Source organism: Gossypium hirsutum, chromosome A06, assembly GCF_007990345.1.
Source record: "Gossypium hirsutum isolate 1008001.06 chromosome A06, Gossypium_hirsutum_v2.1, whole genome shotgun sequence".
Taxonomy (NCBI): domain Eukaryota; kingdom Viridiplantae; phylum Streptophyta; class Magnoliopsida; order Malvales; family Malvaceae; genus Gossypium; species Gossypium hirsutum.
This window is the reverse complement of record NC_053429.1, coordinates 71,493,053-71,511,549: the sequence shown is the minus strand read 5'-3', so window position 1 is coordinate 71,511,549 and position 18,497 is coordinate 71,493,053. Positions and strand designations below refer to the sequence as shown.

Genomic DNA, 18,497 nt, shown 5'->3' with positions numbered 1-18,497 from the left:
AAAACGTCAACTTACTAATAGTTTAGTGACATTAGGTGTAGTTTATTTTTTATTTTATTCTCTTCCTTTTTTTGTTAGGTTATAACATGTATACATATGTATCTCAGGGCAGAAAGGAATATACAGTTTTTCAGTCAAATAATTCTGTTGTTCGTCATCCTTTACTAAATTTCATTTACATAGTTAAATAAAATTTGTTTGTACTCTCCATAAATACTCTGTTCTTGCATTATAGGTATCCAAAGATGTCGATTTTGAGGTTTTACGTGGCTACACAAATGCATTGCTTGCTGCTAAAAGGCCAGCTGAGGTTAGTATCTGTCTAAGATTCTGAAATTTGTTGATCTTCTGGTTATCATCCTCATTTTAGCATCCCAAGTAAAATAATATTCGAGGTTATAAAATGATAGCTGATCACGGCCTAATTTTTTTTATTTGGTTTCAGTACTGTAAAATGATTCAAAAGTTGAATTATAAGGTTACTTTCCTATTTTTGTTTATTACCTGCAAGAATCTATCATAACAGATCCCATTAAATTATACGGCATATAGTCTGATCTTGTTGAATAAGTGACCACATAGTTTCTTTTGTACTAGCTATCAATGTCTTTCTCTCATCATAGCTTTTCCTTCTGTGGGTTTATCATTTTTTCCCCTAGTTTTAAACATTTAGGTATTCTTGTTTATGGATTATTTTGGGTTACCAGTATTTATGCTTATCAAGGATAAAGTAACATATAGCTCCTAAACAACTTCTTAACTTGGTTCTTGAATTTTTTTTATTTATATTAGTCATAGAACTTGACAACTATTTACATTTTAGTTCTTGTGATAATGTGACACTTTGATATTGTGCTACACATCAACTAAAATATTATATTTTTAATAAAAAATTTTAGGCAATGACGTGACACAATGTCAGAGTGCCACATCATTATAGGGACCAACATTGAAAAATGTTGCTAAGTCCTAAGACTAATGTGAACAAAAAAGAAATTCAGAGATTAGGAAAATTTACCTTGTTTAATGACTAAATGTTATTTTATCCATTGTTATTATTAATACTTCGGAATATATGTGCATAATTTCTCTTTGTTTTCCTATTGTCTCTCTTTTCTCTTCTGCTGTCCTTTTTTTTTCTCCATCATTCATTTCCTATTTTCTCTCCCTAGTCTGCTTTCTTCTTATGATACATCTTATGCTCTTTGAAACATGTTTTTTTTAGTTTGGCATTTAATGTTGGAGCCATCTTTGACAGTGCAATGCATCTAATGAGCAATATAGTGCTGTGGAGGAATTTTAGTTAAAGTATACTAAGGGTCGTATATTAGTGAAATTTCATTTTAATCCCTTAAATAAAAAATGCTACAAACCAATTTGTGTTAAGAAATGGTGCAAATGAGAAAATTTTAATGAATTATAAATTTATCGTATTATTCTTATAACATGGAATGTTGATGTTGACTTTTTGATAGCACGGATCATATCTATGTTAACAACTTTTTAAAAATTGAAATATATAAAAAATTCAAATTTAAAACAAATAATTATAAAAAACTTCAAACCCCCAAAATCTATAAAAAATAATAAAAAGGGAGAAAAGTAGTAAAGCGCTCTAAAAATTTTCTAAAAAATCTAAATATATATATAAAGTTTAATATTATAATTGGGAGGAATATATAAATCTAAAAAGTACAAGGAATTCAAAAAATTGATAAAATTTTCCAAAAATATGAAAAATAAATAAAACATCAAAAAAATCATCCCCCTCCCCAAAACAAAAGAAATGGGTTGGAAATGAAATCAAAATATTAAAAATATAATTTTATTCCCTATTTGTTTTGATCCATCTGGCTTAAAAATTCAATGAAAATGAAACCCAAAGATCAGATATTTTCTAAAAATATTTTACTAGCCTACTTTGGTAAAGCACGCGAATTTGCATGGCCGTATTTTTGAAGGTAAGAGACTAAAAGAAACTCATCTTCATCTGTAAAAAAAAAAGAATAAAAAAACCTGTATTAATATATATCCATATATTCAATGCTTTGAAATTTTGAATTTTTTAAAATTTTATATGATTTTTTAAAAATCTTTTGGGGGCAATTGTTATCTATATTTTGAGTTTTTGTTTTGAATTTTTAAGAATTGTATTTTTTTACTTTTTGCAAATTTATAGAATTTATAGAATTTATACATATTATATATATAGATATTAAGTTTTTTTAATAAATATATGTGTATATATATTAAGTTTTAAATATATGCAAACATGACATATAAGACAAATAGTTTATGACATAAAAAAGTCATAACATGTACACATCACCCATTTAACAACAAAATCATTAAGGGCATTATAAAATTTCTTCTTTTGCGTCATTTTCTTTAACTTATAATGACTGGTTTGCAGTGGTTTTTAGTAGAGGAATTAAAATAAGTTTTTGCTATAATATTTAGAAGTATAGTGTTACCAGGAATTTTGTTACTACTTAGGTTCCCTAGGTAGATTAATGTTTCGAGTGCTACAAACTGCTCTGCTCTTCCTCATGTGATGTGTCTCATGTGCTTCACAACAAAGTGTTTGGCTTCATGATGTTTATGTTAATTTTCTTTTAACTGTCTCTTTTGCAATGCATCGAATAAGCCATTTTGTGCTGTAGAGAAACTTGATTACTTTTTAAATTCTATAATGGATGGTTTCTCAGTATAGAGGACTAAGTTTGTGTACACTGCAATTTTTGTTTTCCTTTCTTTTTGGTCTGGATGGAATTTAAAAGTCAAGAAACTAGTACTCTGGAAAGTAATTTGCATATCAAATTATTATGCTGCAATATTGAAATACAGTTTCCTACGAAACTTCTAAATGCAGGCAGTTCAGTTCCTTCTGTCCTCTCGTGAATGCCTGAATATGGAAAGATCAACTAGGCCTGATCCCATGGCTGAAAGCAGTAAAATGGAAACAGAAGCACAGAATCTGGATCCTATTCAGGTCAGTTGGCCTCTTCATTATCAATTGCATATCAAGCAAAGCAAAATGAGTGTTTTTTCTTGAAGTATTTACAACCAAAATGAAGAGAAATAAATATACTATTTAATTTTTTAGATAGTGGTTAACTCTTATGTGGAATAAAGGAGAAATGGTCAAGTATAGCCATTTGACTAAATCATGTTCTTTTTCCTAGGTTTTCTAGATTTAAGGAAATATCTTTTCAACTCATTCCACTTTTGGGCTTATGTACCCAACTAAAGGAATTGTTTGGAAATGGACTTTACAATTGCTTGGCTGTTGGAGATGCTGCCAATTTTTTAATGGAATACTGCTTTCAACATAACAATCTTGCTCGCTAAAGATACATGGCATTTTTCATAAAATGTCCTTGTTATGGATGTCAGTAGTTGTTAAGTAGGACTCTTAGAATAAAGGAAGTTGTTTTAGGACTCTTAAAATTAAATAGTCTGGTAGGACTATATTTAGTTTGATATACTTTAATTTTTATAATTCTGTTTAAAGGGATGATGAATAAAACAAAGGCAAGTGGAATTTTACCAAAACCCTAAAGGATTTGGGTCTCTCTCAAATGAGTCCTAAGGGTTTAGTCTCCTTTTGACGAACTAAGCTATCAATAACAATAGGTCGTTTTAGGAACCAAGGTAAAGGAAAGACGATTTCGCTCTCCTTGTCAATTACTCAATGACATTATCCTATTCATGTATTGGTAACAATTTGGCATTATATCCAATGGTCTTTTGCAATGCCAGAACAGTGGTCAATAGAGTGGCAAGCAAAAATACGCAAGGAGCTTGAGCATATGTGAACAAAGATAGAATAGATGCTTGATTGTATGTTGTAGCATTTTCATGGAATTATTGTAGAAAACAAAACCCAAGTGTTCGATCAAATGCATCAATTAATGGATAAAACATTGTTAGTATACAGTTTGGTAACGTTATGATAGATATGAAGGTAGACCCTTTAATTGAAGAAAACAAAACCATTGCAACCTCTGTTGATCAACCTTCCCTATCCTATATATCAAACCCTCCTAAGCCCATATCGACAAAAACCATGGCAATCACTACCAACTTCCTCCTTTGTCTTATTCATTAACTCTTTTTAAACTCATATCCCACAACCTGTCCTTTTCACTACCCAAAAGACCTCCAACTTTATATATGAAAAGTATACCCTGTTGTTGGTCACTTTATTGCTACAAATGTGAGTTTTTTCATTAATAAAGAATCAATTTGATTGTTGTTTTTTTAAGCTTGTGAGTATGCTTAGCATACTAGAAACTCTTATCCTTTGAGAAATAATAGAAGTAGCATTCCATTCATGACTATTCATTTGGATGTATGGGGACCTATTAGGCATTTATTCACCAAAGGATTGAGCTACAAGACTAGTCATTATTTGGTTTGTAAGTTGAACATTTGTGATATTTGTACATCAAACTAAGGGGGATTGTTGATAGCTTATGATAGTAATAGTTTAGCATGATCTCCAAAACTGATTTTATGGGATTAGATTATTAATAATGACTAATTTTTAGGATTTTACAATGTCCTTCTTTCCTTAGACTTGTGAATTTCTAATTTTTTATACAAGTGAAAAGTTCAATTCTTTTCTAATTCTCTTTTTTGTTGACCTCTGGTTTTAACAAAAGCTTAGTTTGGTCATTTTCTAAGGGTTAGTTTACCATTACTTTTGAGAAATACTTTTAAAAGGTGCAACGGAAAAGTGATTTTTGGGAAGTATTTTTAAAAAGTTTGGTTTAAGATTTAAGTGTTTAGTATTACTGTCAAAAAAATGCTTTTGAGAAATAAAATATTCATTTTAGACATGATGTTATAAAGTAACAAATATGTATTTAAATAATGTTCAAATTAGTTAATATTATGATATTTTAGTAAGAATACAAAAAATAATTTATTAGAATTTGTTAATATTTTAATATATAAAATATAAATTTTAAATATTTTTAAGCGATTAATATTAATTATTTATAAAATTTAATTCGAATATATAAACTATATTTTAAATATTAAAATATAACCAATAAAAATTTAAATATATAATATTATATATTTAAAATAAATTTCAATAGGAAAGTAATTACATATCCAATATATATATTATATAAAATACTTTATAAGGGCTAATTGTCTTTTATTCTAAAAAGCGTTTTTGCCAAAAGTGGAAGCTAAAAAAAATTGCTTTTGCTTTTGGGTTCAAAAGCACCTCGGATTCCAAAAGATGTCTATTTAGTGTTGTTTATGGTTTCAAAAGTGCTTTTGACCCCAAAAGTAATTTTGAGAAGCAATGCTGAACAAAGCCTAAAATTGTTACTACTAGTGAGAAGTATGATCACTGCAGGTTTTGATTCTTGGTAATAAGAATGAATAATGGTGTGATATTGGTCACTTTATCTAATAAAATGGCCTTTGGTTCAACTACAATGATGATTGATGGATATGCTAGCATCATATTAATGCTAATCACTCTCGAGGAAGTTATCTTTTGTGGAAAATACTTTTCTATTTATTGAATATATTTTGTAAATATCTTGTTCTTGAAATTTAGAGATTAGATCATTGATTTTTAGGTAGATTTTATTTCCTTCCATTTATCTTTTGCACTCTTTAGTCTATAAAATAGATGTGTAACTAAGGGAATATATAAGACAGCTTGCTTGTGGCCTTAATTGCCATGCTTTTTTCTTCTTCCATCAGTTTTTCTCTTGCTCCAATAACAACATTTTTTGTGGCCTTCATTGTTGCAACTTTTTTTTTTTGGCAATCATCTTTCATTCATAACCATTTTTAGCTAGTTGGATTGCCAATAATACATTGGTTCCACCATGTCTCGAATCACCGGCATAATGCATTGTTTTTGTCCAATATCCAACATACATATACAATCAACAAAATGAACCAGAAGAGCATTAATTTGGTTGAGGATGTTCAAGCCAAGAACAAAGTCGTAATTGTTTAAGTGAATTACCTCAAAGTTTTCCTTATCTTCCCATTCATCGATTTGTAGTTTCACTCTTTGTGATACTCCTACAATTGGAACCTTTTAGGAATTAACTGTTTTGATCCTCTTAGTTGATTTTCTAATTGAGAGACCAACTTTACCATGACTTTCTTCGATATAAACAAGTTAGATGCTCCTGTATCAATAACAACACTCCACCTTTAGCCTGTGATGTTGATGTTTACAAACATCAACCATTTCTGCTTGCAATAGCAGAAATGAGTATCATCAATCTAAGCTTCAATAGCCTATCTTTATTGGGCTCTGCATTCTTTTCTTTGTTGATCGTGGTGAACTCGGATCGCCGTTAGTAGTCTCGCACCCTATGCAGACCTCAACATAAGAAGCATTGTATCTGACATTTCATGGTTTCGCATTGCCACAATCGTCGTTGCTATACTCACCATGTTCATCTCTCTCACCATTGCTTTTCTCCTTGAGCTTGAGAGACTTGAACTTGTCTTGCTTCAGAACAAGCTTGATTAAGGGCTTTATCACGATCATGACTTCCAACAGTTCTTGGACCTTCAATGTTCCCATTTATGTTTAACCCAAGACTTCAACCCATCCATAAAATGGAAGAATGTTTCTTTCTCATTCAAATCCATGATTTGGAGTATTAATTCGTTGAACTCCTTCACATATTCTCGAATTGTGTCTTGTTGTGAGAATCAACGCAATTTAGCCCAAGCCTCCTTGGCATATTGTGGGTAAAACTACTTTTTGAAACTTCTTTTGGAACTCTTCCCAAGTCTCAATTCTGGCCTAGCCATGTCTTTCATCTGTGGACCTACGTTAATACTATGATAGAGCAAAATTAGTAAAATATCTAGCAGTAGTATTTATCCTTGATGCCCATGACAAAGAAGTATTATTTTATCCCACACGAATTGTACACATCCCTCGTGTACCTTACCCCTTAAACTTCTCTGGTTTGGAGACATTCAACTTGTGGTTTAGTGTTGCAGCCAACACCTTTTTACCCATGGCGGCTTGGTACACAACGAGCTCTCCTTCTTTGCTTCTCAATTCTTTTCTTAAAGCACTTGTCATAGTTTTATTTTCCTCATTCAAAGTTATCATCATGACCTCGAGTGTAGTCTCTTACTGTTAGCTTATCTACAATGGAATTGAGCACTCATCGCATCGCTTCCACATTGGAATTGAGAGACTACACCACAAATTCCCTGAGTTGCTCTTCCATCAAGTCCAACTCTGCGGTGCGTCCTTCGTCTACCTCAAGCGTCTCTTTCACATCTCTCATGGATTCTTTAAGATTGGCCACTCGATTTTTTATAGCTAACAGCATTTCCCTCAATCGGCTAGCTTTCTTGGCCCTTTCATGGGTCTCTATTGGATTAATCTGATCTTCTAATCTATTTTTCATCTTGATCGACGCTTTTGAACCTTAGCTCGAATACAAACTGTCACGAGGCTAACATTTTAGTGTCGCAATCGTGTGCCCTTTGAAGATTTCTTGGTTTAAAATCTACCTAACTATAATAAAGTGATAATTCTCGATAGAAATTCTTTAAGGCATCAAAAATAAAACGAAAAACCAGAAGAAGCCACAAGAAAGCAAAAGCACGCCAAGTGTTTAAGTAAATGGCCTCAATAGTATTCAATTAATATGGAGTACTATGGAGTACAATGAGATGTAATAAGACTCAATGGGATTAAATCAATCTAAAATTAAGATTTATAAGAAGTTGACACAATTCTCTAAGATTATAGAATCAAATGTTTAAGATTACACATCTGTTAAGATAAGTTTCCATATTCATGACAATCTTAATTCCTCAAGTGTTTCATTGGGCCACCAAAACTTCAAGTATATGGGTTTCTCCACATGTTCCATGAATTGGATCAGTTCAAGTAGGTTGAATGAGCCTTATTTCATTAATTAACCTCTATGCGACGCTCTTTGCGTATTCAACATGGGTTTTAAATGCGGTATGTGACATTAGCATGTTGAGTCAAATAACTTTGGTTTGGATCATTCACTTTATCAATTTTGATGGATCAGAGTTGTTGATAGATATGTTTCTTCTTGATCTTAACAGATAACATTTGATTATTTGACTTTGTTTATGAGATTTCTCTCAGGTTGATTTACTTCTTGGGAAAGCTTATTCAGACTGGGGCCATGTTAGCGATGCAGTAGCTATTTATGATCAACTAATTTCTAGCAATCCGAATGACTTTCGAGGTTACTTAGCCAAGGTTCTATTTATTCCTCTCTCCTTTCCCTCTTGTTCATTTAGTGGTGAAACATTTATATATATATTTTGTATTTTTGTTATATATTTTCTTTAGATGTCTTCTCCATGATTTTTCATCTATTTTCATTTTTTTGTTTACTTTTTGTTGGCCGATAATTATGTTTTTATAGGGAATTATTTTGAAAGAAAATGGCAATGTTGGTGATGCAGAGAGGATGTTTATACAAGTAAGTCTATCATGTCTAATAGCTTACTTAAATTTTTACTTTCTTGACTTAAAGAATGTGATTGGCTTGGTTGGTATTGTTTAAAGGAGAAAGCAAGAACAATCAATAGAGTAGGGTTGAACAAATGAGTAAGAAAAAGTTGGAACTCAAGAAAATGTAGAGTTGTAAAAAACATCTAAATACTTTATATTAATCAAAAGATATAATAAGAATAATAATGTTGACAAATAAGCTTGCAACTTATTTATATAAACTTTCTTATTACTAGGTTTTCTTGTAAACAAAGTTTTATTCATAGCCTTAAATTTAAACCCGAAAGATAACTAATCATCTTAGACGTCCTAAATATATCTAATACATAAAATGAGTATTATAAAATAAAATTAAAGTAATGAAATATTATAAAATAAACAAAGCTCTCTCGTCATTCTCCTTGGCTTGGAAAATTCGACTTCGGAGAGAAAACTTTTACCACTTTAACATAATATCTAGATCATGAATAGACCTGTTCATGGGTCGAGCAATCTGTCCAGACTCAAAGGCTTGCTCGGAATTTAGTAGGGTTTGGGAAAAAATATTAGGCCTATTTAAAATATGGATTGGGCTCGGGCTTGAACATTTAAGGCTCGAGCTTGACCCGACTCGTTTTTCAAGTTTGTAATGTTTAATATTATACTATTTTTATATAATTATAACACATAAAAATGGAATCTATAGTAATATATAATAATATAATGTAAACATTAAAAAATATTTAAGATGACTATATAAACTATAATAAATAAAAATATATAAAATTATTAAATATTAATTAAAAATAAATATAAAATATATTTTCAAAAAATAATACGGGCGAAAATGGGTTTAGACTAGCTATTTACAAATATGAGTGGGCTTGGACAAATTTTTAGACTCATATTTCGGGTCAAGCCAAACTTGGGCAAACATAAAGTGTGATAATATCATACTTAGTCCCTGCCTTAACCCAACCCAATCCATGAAGATCTCTAATCATGAATCCTATTGGGCGATTCAGCTTTACAATCTTGCAAAGAACACAATCTTATCCCAAAGGTCTCTACTACCATATCGTGAATCTTTATAACATTACCTTCCCCATCTTTAACCACACTGGTCTTACATGACCCCACATCTTGGGGAACAAGCTTTATATTTGTAGATTTGGTTGTAATAGAGAGAACATATTGCAATATAGAGTCCCATTTAACTTCATTGCTACCAAATTCCAAATTACAATAGTCAATCAAAGTTTATCTAAAAGTATCAGTCTCATTAACTGGTGTTGTATCTTTCATTGAACCCAAATCACTTTGTGAACCTGATGAAGCTTCAAGTGAATGCCTTTTAGATGCATTGTAATTCTTATATTAGTTCTGATGTCCAAATGTTATTTATTTCTCAAGTGATATAAAAACATGTAAGATAAATTTTAGTTATTTATTTCTTAAGTCGCATTTTGAAATAATTCAAAGTACTTAAAAACATGTTTAATATATGTTTCAACTTGTCCAAATGTTTTTTAGTTAATACCAAAGTGTTCTAAGATCTTAAAATGTTTTTAAGATATTTTAGTAACCAAGTCTCGAGACTTAGCTGGAGATAAGGACTATAAGTCTTGGAGACTAGCGAAGTTAGTAGCCAAAGTTTGCTTCAGGGAGCATAATCTCGAGATCTATTCATCAAGTCTTGAGACATGTTCATGAAGTCTCGATACTTCCCTATTAGGTCTTAAGACTTTTAGTTTTCCAACAATTATTTTTCATATAAGTCTCAAGACGAGTATTCTCTTTGTTTGTGGATCATACCACTTCTATCCCTTTTGTGTTGGTGCATATCCTACAAAAGCAAATTTTCAAGCCCTAGGATCTAACTTTGAACAATTTTTATCATGGACATGAACATGAACAAAGGCACTACACCCAAATACCCTCAAAGGTAAATCATTTTTTATCCTAAGCATAGGGTATGGAACTCATAGAACACTTAGAGGTGTCTTAAAATTCAAAGTTTTTGCAAGAATTTGATTTATTAGGTAGGTTTCTGTTAAAAAAGCCTCTCCATAAGGGTGCTTAGGTACATTAGAAATAAAAAGTAAAGCCCTCGTAATCTCTAAAATATGCGTATTTTTCTCAACTAGCCCATTTTGTTGGGATTGCAGGACATGTGCTTTGGTGGATGATGATGCCATTTTCATTGAAAAATCTCCTAATATTTCATTAAAATACTCTCTACCATTATCATTTCGAAAAATTTGAATTCTTGAAATTGTCTCAATCATTCTTTAAAAGATTCTAAATACTAAACCTCAGATCTTTCCCTTAATAGATAAACCCAACTAACCTATGTGTGATCATCAATAAAAATAGCAAACCATTTTTTTCCAAACAAAGTTGGTGTCCTAGATTGTCCCCAAACATTGCTATGAATCATCAAGAGAGATTTTTATGTTTGGTAAGGCCTATATGGAAAAGAAGAGCGATGATGCTTAGCTAATTTGCAAAACTCACATTGAAAAGAAGGTAAATATTTATTAAAAAATAAAGTTGGAATCAAATGTTTATATGAAAAAAATAAAATAAAAAATAAGAACACACAGATTTACGTGGAAACCCTTTCGGGAAAAAATCACGGGCAAAGGAGAAGAAAATTTACTATGTCGAATTCGAATTAATTACAAGAGGAATAGACTATGTCTATTTATATAGGCTTGTAAAGCCATATTCTAGTAAGACTAAAACACCTTATTCTAATCAATATCAAATAGATAGAATTTAATAAGGTTTAAAAAATTTTATTCTAAAATAAAATAAAAGAAGTGTAATTTTATATGGATTTTTTTTACCACTGTATTTTATTTAAATAAGGATTCGGGTCATTTAATTCTAACAATCTCCACCTTGACACGAATTCTCAATGAAAAAGTTCTTCATCGCGAACTCTCAATGAATAAGTTCTCCACCTCTTCCATAAAACCCCTTAAGGGTTTAACTTCAATAATGAACACCAACCAAGTCTAAGCAATGCTCAAACTTGGTTATAGGAAGTGACTTAGTCATCATATATGCAGGATTTTCACGAGTACTAATTTTGCTCACAATAATATCACCACGAGCAATAATATCACGAACAAAACGATACCGCACATCAATGTGTTTTGTTCTCTCATGAAACATTTGATCTTTTGTAAGAAAAATGGCACTCTGACTGTCACAAAATACTGTGCTGATTTGAAGGTCTTCATTGAGTTCACTAAAGAGCCCCCTTCAACCAAATAGCTTCTTTACAAGCCTTAGTAATCGCCATGTACTTAGCTTCAGTGGTAGACAAAGTGATTGTAGTTTGCAAAGTGTCTTTCCAACTAATTGTACAACCTCCGATTGTAAAGACATAACTTGTGAGAGATCTTCTTTTATCAAGGTCTTCAGCAAAATCAGCATCAACATACCCAATGACTTTATTTCTAGTTCTTCCAAACTGTAAGCAAACATTAGTAGTACCTCGTAAGTATTTTAAAATCCACTGAATTGCTTTCCAATGTTCTTTACCGGGATTCGACATATATCTGCTAACTACACTAACTGCATATGATAAATCTGGACATGAACAAACCATAACATACATAAGAGATCCCACTGCACTAGAGTATGGAATATATGACATGTACTCAATCTCATCATCTGATTGTGGAGACAAAGCCGATGAAATTCTGAAATAGGCTGCTAAAGGAGTATTAACAGGCTGAGCACTCTACATATTGAACCTGCAAAGAACTTTCTCAATGTACCCCTTCTGGCTTAGGTACAATTTGCTTGTTTTTCTATCTCTGAGAATCTTCATACCATGTATTTTTTTTACCGGTCTTAAATCTTTCATCTCAAATTCTTCACTTAGTTGGGCTTTAACATTTTTTATATCTCCTTTATCTTTTGTTGCTATCAAAATGTTATCAACATAAAAAAGTAGAAACACAAAAGAACCATTACTATTTTTCTTAAAGTAAACACAACTGTCAAAAATATTTCTTTTAAAATCATGAGAAGTCATAAAGGAATCAAACCTCTTATACTACTGTCTTGGTGACTGTTTCAAACCGTAAAAGGACATTTTCAGCAAGCAAACATAATCCTTTTTTTTAGAATGTAAAACCCTCTAGTTGTTGCATGTAAATATCTTCTTCAAGCTCTCCATGCAAAAATGCAGTTTTTACATCTAACTGCTCAAGCTTCAAATCATGCATGGCTACAATATTAAGTAAAGCTCGAATCGAACTATGCTTTACAACTGGGGAGAATACATTTGTGAAGTCCACTCTTAGAATTTGACTGTAAGCCTTTGTAACAAGCCTTACTTTATATTTGGGTTCTTCAACTCCTAGAGTCCCTTCTTTCTTTTTAAATACCCATTTACAACGAACAGTCTTCTTACCTTTAGGAAGTTTCACAAGATTCCATGTTTTGTTTTTATGAAGTGATTCCATCTCCTCTTGCATAGTAAACATCCATTTTTTTGAGTCTTCACAACTAATCGCCTCAGAATAATTAGGTGGTTCTTGATTCGCATCTATATCTTCAACTACATTTAAAACATAAGCAACTAGATCATCCTCGGCATACTTCTTTGGAGGTTTAATTTCTCTTCTAGATCTGTTTTTGATGATAGAGTATTGCAGTGAAGAAACAACTCTATTTTCAATTTTTGTACTGGATTGAGGATTCGATTTTGTATTAATCTGATGCTCCCCCTGCTTTTGATTTTCTTTATTGGAAGAGTCTTTAAGAGATAAGTTAGATAGCATAGTAGTTTCATCAAAAACATCTCTGCTAATCATAACTTTTCTATTTTCAAGACACCATAACTTATACCTTTTTACACCTGCTTTATAACCAAGAAAAACAAATTTGATGGATCTCGGTTCCAATTTTCCATTATCAACATGAGCATACGTAGGACATTCAAAGATCTTTAAATTAGAATAATTAGCAGGATTACCAGACTATACCTCTTGTGAAGTCTTTTTCTTAATGGAAACAGATGGAGATCGATTGATCAAAAAACATGCAGTAGAGGCTGCTTCTGCCCAAAACGACTTTGGTAAGTTGGCATTTGAAAACATAAATCGAACCTTCTCCATAATCGTTCTGTTTATTCATTCTGTAACGCCATTTTGCTGTGGAGTATGGCGAACTGTCAAGCGTCTCACGATCCCTTCTGACTTGCATAATCTATTAAACTCATCAGAACAGAACTCTAAGTCATTGTCTGTGCGAAGGTATTTTATTTATTTTTCCATCTATTTTTCAATCATAATTTTTCAAGACTTAAATGCGAAAAACACATCGCTTTTCTGTTTCAGGAAGAACGCCCAAAATTTTCTGAAAAAATCATCAGTAAATATTAGCATATAATTAACTCTACCTCTCGAAGGCACTCTAGATGGCCCCCACAGATCAGATCAGAATGAATATACTCTAATATTTCCTTCGTGTTATGGATTCCTCTGGTGAATCGAACTCTCTTTTGCTTCCCAAAAACACAGTACTCACAAAAATTCAGTTTGCGAATTTCTTACCCATTAAGAAGTCTTCTTTTGCTCAATTCTGCCATGTCATTCTCACTCATATGCCCTAGGCGCATATGCCAAAGTTTAGTAATATCATCTGACAAGGAAGAGGAAGCGACAGCTGCATCTGCATCACCAGTAGTAGTAGAATCCTGTAAAACATATAACTTGACAGTTTTTTTTTGCCCTTTCATCACAATAAGGGAACATTTGGAAATATTTAAAACCCCACTTTCAGCTGTGTATCTGTACCTTTTTGAATCAAGAGTACTAAATGAAATTAAATTTCTCTTCAATTCTGAAACATGTCGCACGTCACTAGGTGTTCTGACAACTCCATCAAACATCTTAACTTTAATTGTTCCAACACCTGTGATTTTACACGAAGCATTATTTCACATCAAAACAACACCTTCAGACACTGTTTCGTAAGTTGTAAACCAATCCCGATTGGGATTCATGTGAAAGGTGCAACTTGAATCAAGTATCTACTCGCTCATTTTAGAATTGTTGACTGAAGTGATTAGAAGTTCACCATCACTGTAGTCTTCTACAACATTAGTTTCACCGGAATCTTCTGGTTGTTTTCCCTTTTGATTCGCAGCCCCCTTTTAATCTTGATCTGTAGCTTAAAGCACTCAGATTTAAGTGCCCTTTTTTCTTGCAGAAGTTGCAAGTTTTACCTCTATTTAAAGACTTTGATCTACCATTAGATTTACCGCGAGGATTTCGTTCATGTGTCCTTCCACGATCATCCGTTCATGATCTTCCCTTAGAGTTTAATAGTTTTTATTCCGGCATTGCCGAGAATGAACCATCTGCAATTCAAAATTTTTTATTTCCTGCATAATGTGCGTAAGTTAAAGGAATTGAGAACAACTTTTCATATGATCAGATGCACTTGAACTGATTATCTAATAGCAATCGGGCTTATACTCACTGAGGAAAACTGAAGCAACGTTACTTGCTTGAGCAAAAGAGCTAAAGGGAGTTGGTTGGTTTGGAGGATTCACAACTCGAAATTGTGGAGTTTGGAAAAGTCTATATAGGAGTTCTAACTAATCCTTCGTAAAGGGAGGCATCTCCCGAGTAGATTGTTGCTCCTATTTTGCCCCTGCCTTTTGGAGGGCTTGGATGTCAGTACTTGGAGCAGATCTGTTTTTAGCATTTTCCTTAAATTTGGTGGTTTTCCATGAATATTTCATCAAGTTTCACGTGTATGCCACGGTTTTTAATAATGGTCACACCATGGCATTTTTTCCCTATCATATTTAGAGTCATTTCTCACTATAGCTAGTGCAGAATTTTGATCAAGATCATGTTTTAATGCGACTTTTCTCCTAGATTCTTGTCTTCTAATTTCAGATAAGGCTTTTCTAATAAATAGTAACAGTTTTTTTTCCAAGGATCCTGGCTCTCACTTCATTAAATTCTTGATTTAACCTTGCTAAGAACTTATAGACTATCATTTTCTTCTTTATTCATGAACTTTACACTATCGGATGACTAGTCCCATTTATCATTATAATAATGATCCAATTTTTGCAATAGTGACACAACGTCGTTGCATTACTTCGCTATCTCCTTGTCTAGCCTTCAATAGCTTGGTATTTAATCCAAATATTTGAGATAAAATTTGAACATCTAAATAGGTTTCTCACAGCCTCCCATGGAGTTAATTAGCCAAGCAATGATCATAGAACTCTTAGATTATCATACACCTAGCCGTTTGTCATCTTCCAGTTTCTTCATATCTTTGGTCAGATAGCTTCCCCCTTCCTTCAATGGCCAACTTCATGGTTCGTGCCCATTCTAGGTCGCTTGTTCCATCAAGCTTATGAAGGGTCAGCTGCGATAATTGATGAAATGAATCTCCTTTCTGACTCATGGTGCTCTCTTTTGTTGCCGCTAGTCTACTACTTTTAGAAACAATCGATTCAACCATAAACAGCGGGAAATTTTCTTCCTGCTTTAATCGCACGAAGAATCGAGTGGAAAAGAAATTTGTTATTAATAAAACAACAATATATTACTTCATAGTATTTATTAAAAATATAATTAAACACTGATGATTAGTCTCATGCGACATTGATTAATGATAACATGACACCTTATCATTAAATAAAACAAAAAAAAGTTAGGAACTTATAAATAAATATTAATAACTTTATAATAATTAATTATAAATAAATGTTAAAACCTTATATTCTAAACCAAAGACCTTAAGACACTAAACTCAAGATTCTAAATCTATTCTATTTATAATAGTTACAATTAACATATAGTTATGTTTAAATAAAATTATTAGTATTTATTTATAAATCTTCTATATTTTTTTATTTAATTTAATTATTTAATGTAATGTTATTAATTTAATGATGATGCATGAAATATACAGCTATGATGCATCAAATATTATAATAAAACCAAAATTAGCAAACAGTTCGGATCTATAAAAGCAAAATATTTCTTTTTTCCTATTTCTACTTATATCTTTCTACTCTTTGCTTTGCTTTACAAATTTAGAACTAAATCAAAAAAAAAATTATTTTCAAGGAGGGGCATAAATAATAATTTTAACATGTAATATAAATTTTAAAAGATGTAAAATACAGTTACTAAGATGTTTGATAAATTAAAAAAAAAAAGTTGAGTGCTAAATTTTACAAGTATTGAATTGATATTAGAAAGTTGTTTAGTGTATTAAGAAAATTAAGTATTGAATGTAATTATGTTGTTTGATAAATTAAAGCTAATTTTAAAAAAATATTTCTCTTAACTTTAATCTTATTAATATGATATATAATTTTTATTTTGGATAATTTTGGATAAAAGTTAAAATATAATAACTTAGATATCTAACTTTTTAACAAAAAAAGGGGAGATAATTTATTTTAAATAAAAATAACTTAAACATTTTCACAATTCTTAGTGATAAAAATTAGTAGGTTTATCAAACATATTAAAAAATTAATTTTGAAAATTTTCATTTTCAGTGGCTAGTTATTTTGGTTAAAGGTGACAAGTTGGAATCCAAAATTGTTGAATGGATTTGATATCCTTGAAAACTATGTTCAAATGGTTATATCTGAATTTAAAATTATCCCAACTTGGAGTAGTCTAAACCCATGTTATTGGTTGAAAAAAATAAAAAGAGTTGCATATTTGAACATTATTTATCTGTTTGAGAAGCCGTTGTCTTTGTTTCCATATCATTTTGAAGATGGTTATGAATCAAACATCTTTTTAGGCAAAACGTCGGTGTTGTGCAGGCTCGATTTTTTGCCCCGGAGACAGCTAAAGCACTTGTAGATCGCTATTCAAGACAATGAAAGTTCATGTGACAGTCTTACTTATGATATGATGGAGTTTTTGGTTTAAAGATTTTTCTTTTTTTCCACTTTCAATCGTAGGACCGACATGTTTCATTCTCTTATATCCACATCAACATTTCATAGGCAAACAATGTAGGATAGGTGACAGCCACATTCATAGCAAATAGTTTGTACACATAGCTTTCTTCTAGCTAATTTAGAATGACTTAGCACTCCTAAAAGAAGTTATGTGTTGCCCAGCGCTTTCAAGTAGCTGTTGTATGTTGGAAAAACCGGAAATCATAAGCAGTGAAATTTTCACAAAACCGAACCAAATCACATACTAATTCATCTCTGTGAAGAGAAGGAGGATATTAAAAGTCGGTGGACGTATAGCTTTTATTGTAATCTATATTATAATAGTTTGTATTAATATTTTAAGTTATAGTTATATATTATAGTATTCTTTTATGTATTACTAATATACTAATTTAGTATATAAGGTTAGGTTAAGTAATCGGTTTTGATTTTGGTAATAGTTATATAATATAATATTATATTACCATAAAAGTTTAATTTTATAGATTTTAATAATTATTAATTTTATATATTTATTATACATATATAAATAAAACTAAAAATATTTTATTTTAAATTAATGTTTTAAAAAGTTTACTTCACTTTATAATTTAACATAAAAAAGTATTAATTATTTTTTCTATTAATAAAATTTCAATATAAATATGTAATGCTTACAAATACATTTTCAAGAAAAATAAATAATTATCATTTATTTATATTAATTTTGTCTATTATGATTGTTTAGTTATAAAGTCCGGTTTTTTTGGGCTTTGAGTCGGATTTATTTTGGGCTTGGGTTTTCTTGAGCTTGGGTTTCTCAAGCTCAAGTTTTTTCGAACTCGAATTTTCTCGAACTTGAATCTGTTATTGGCTCTAGTTTTCTTGAACTTGAATCGTTATGAACTCGACCCGACATTGATAGACTTTCAAGCTCGGGCTTTTTTTTCCAGCTTTAAGAACAATTCCACCAAAATACTAAACTCACATGCCACCTAGGGTTAGGGGTGTCAATGAACAGAACCTTCGATGAACTGT

General features: G+C 31.2%; 1 protein-coding gene across 3 annotated transcripts in view; it reads left to right on the top strand.

The window, feature by feature from the left end:
• LOC107962158 (uncharacterized) overlaps nt 1-17,859 on the top strand; it is a 39,762-nt gene extending 21,903 nt beyond the window's left edge. Inside the window, exons 11-15 of one of the 3 annotated variants that reach the window (XM_016898419.2) lie at nt 236-310; nt 2,873-2,992; nt 8,144-8,260; nt 8,430-8,486; nt 17,340-17,859. In XM_016898419.2, the coding sequence (XP_016753908.1) occupies nt 236-310; nt 2,873-2,992; nt 8,144-8,260; nt 8,430-8,486; nt 17,340-17,399 (429 nt within the window). In that variant the 3' untranslated portion in view covers nt 17,400-17,859. Of the gene's footprint in view, nt 1-235; nt 311-2,872; nt 2,993-8,143; nt 8,261-8,429; nt 8,487-13,538; nt 13,851-17,317 lie in introns of those variants that run through there. The other 2 variants (XM_016898420.2, XM_041114713.1) reach the window with 2 other exon arrangements.
• Nucleotides 17,860-18,497: the final 638 nt, after the last annotated feature.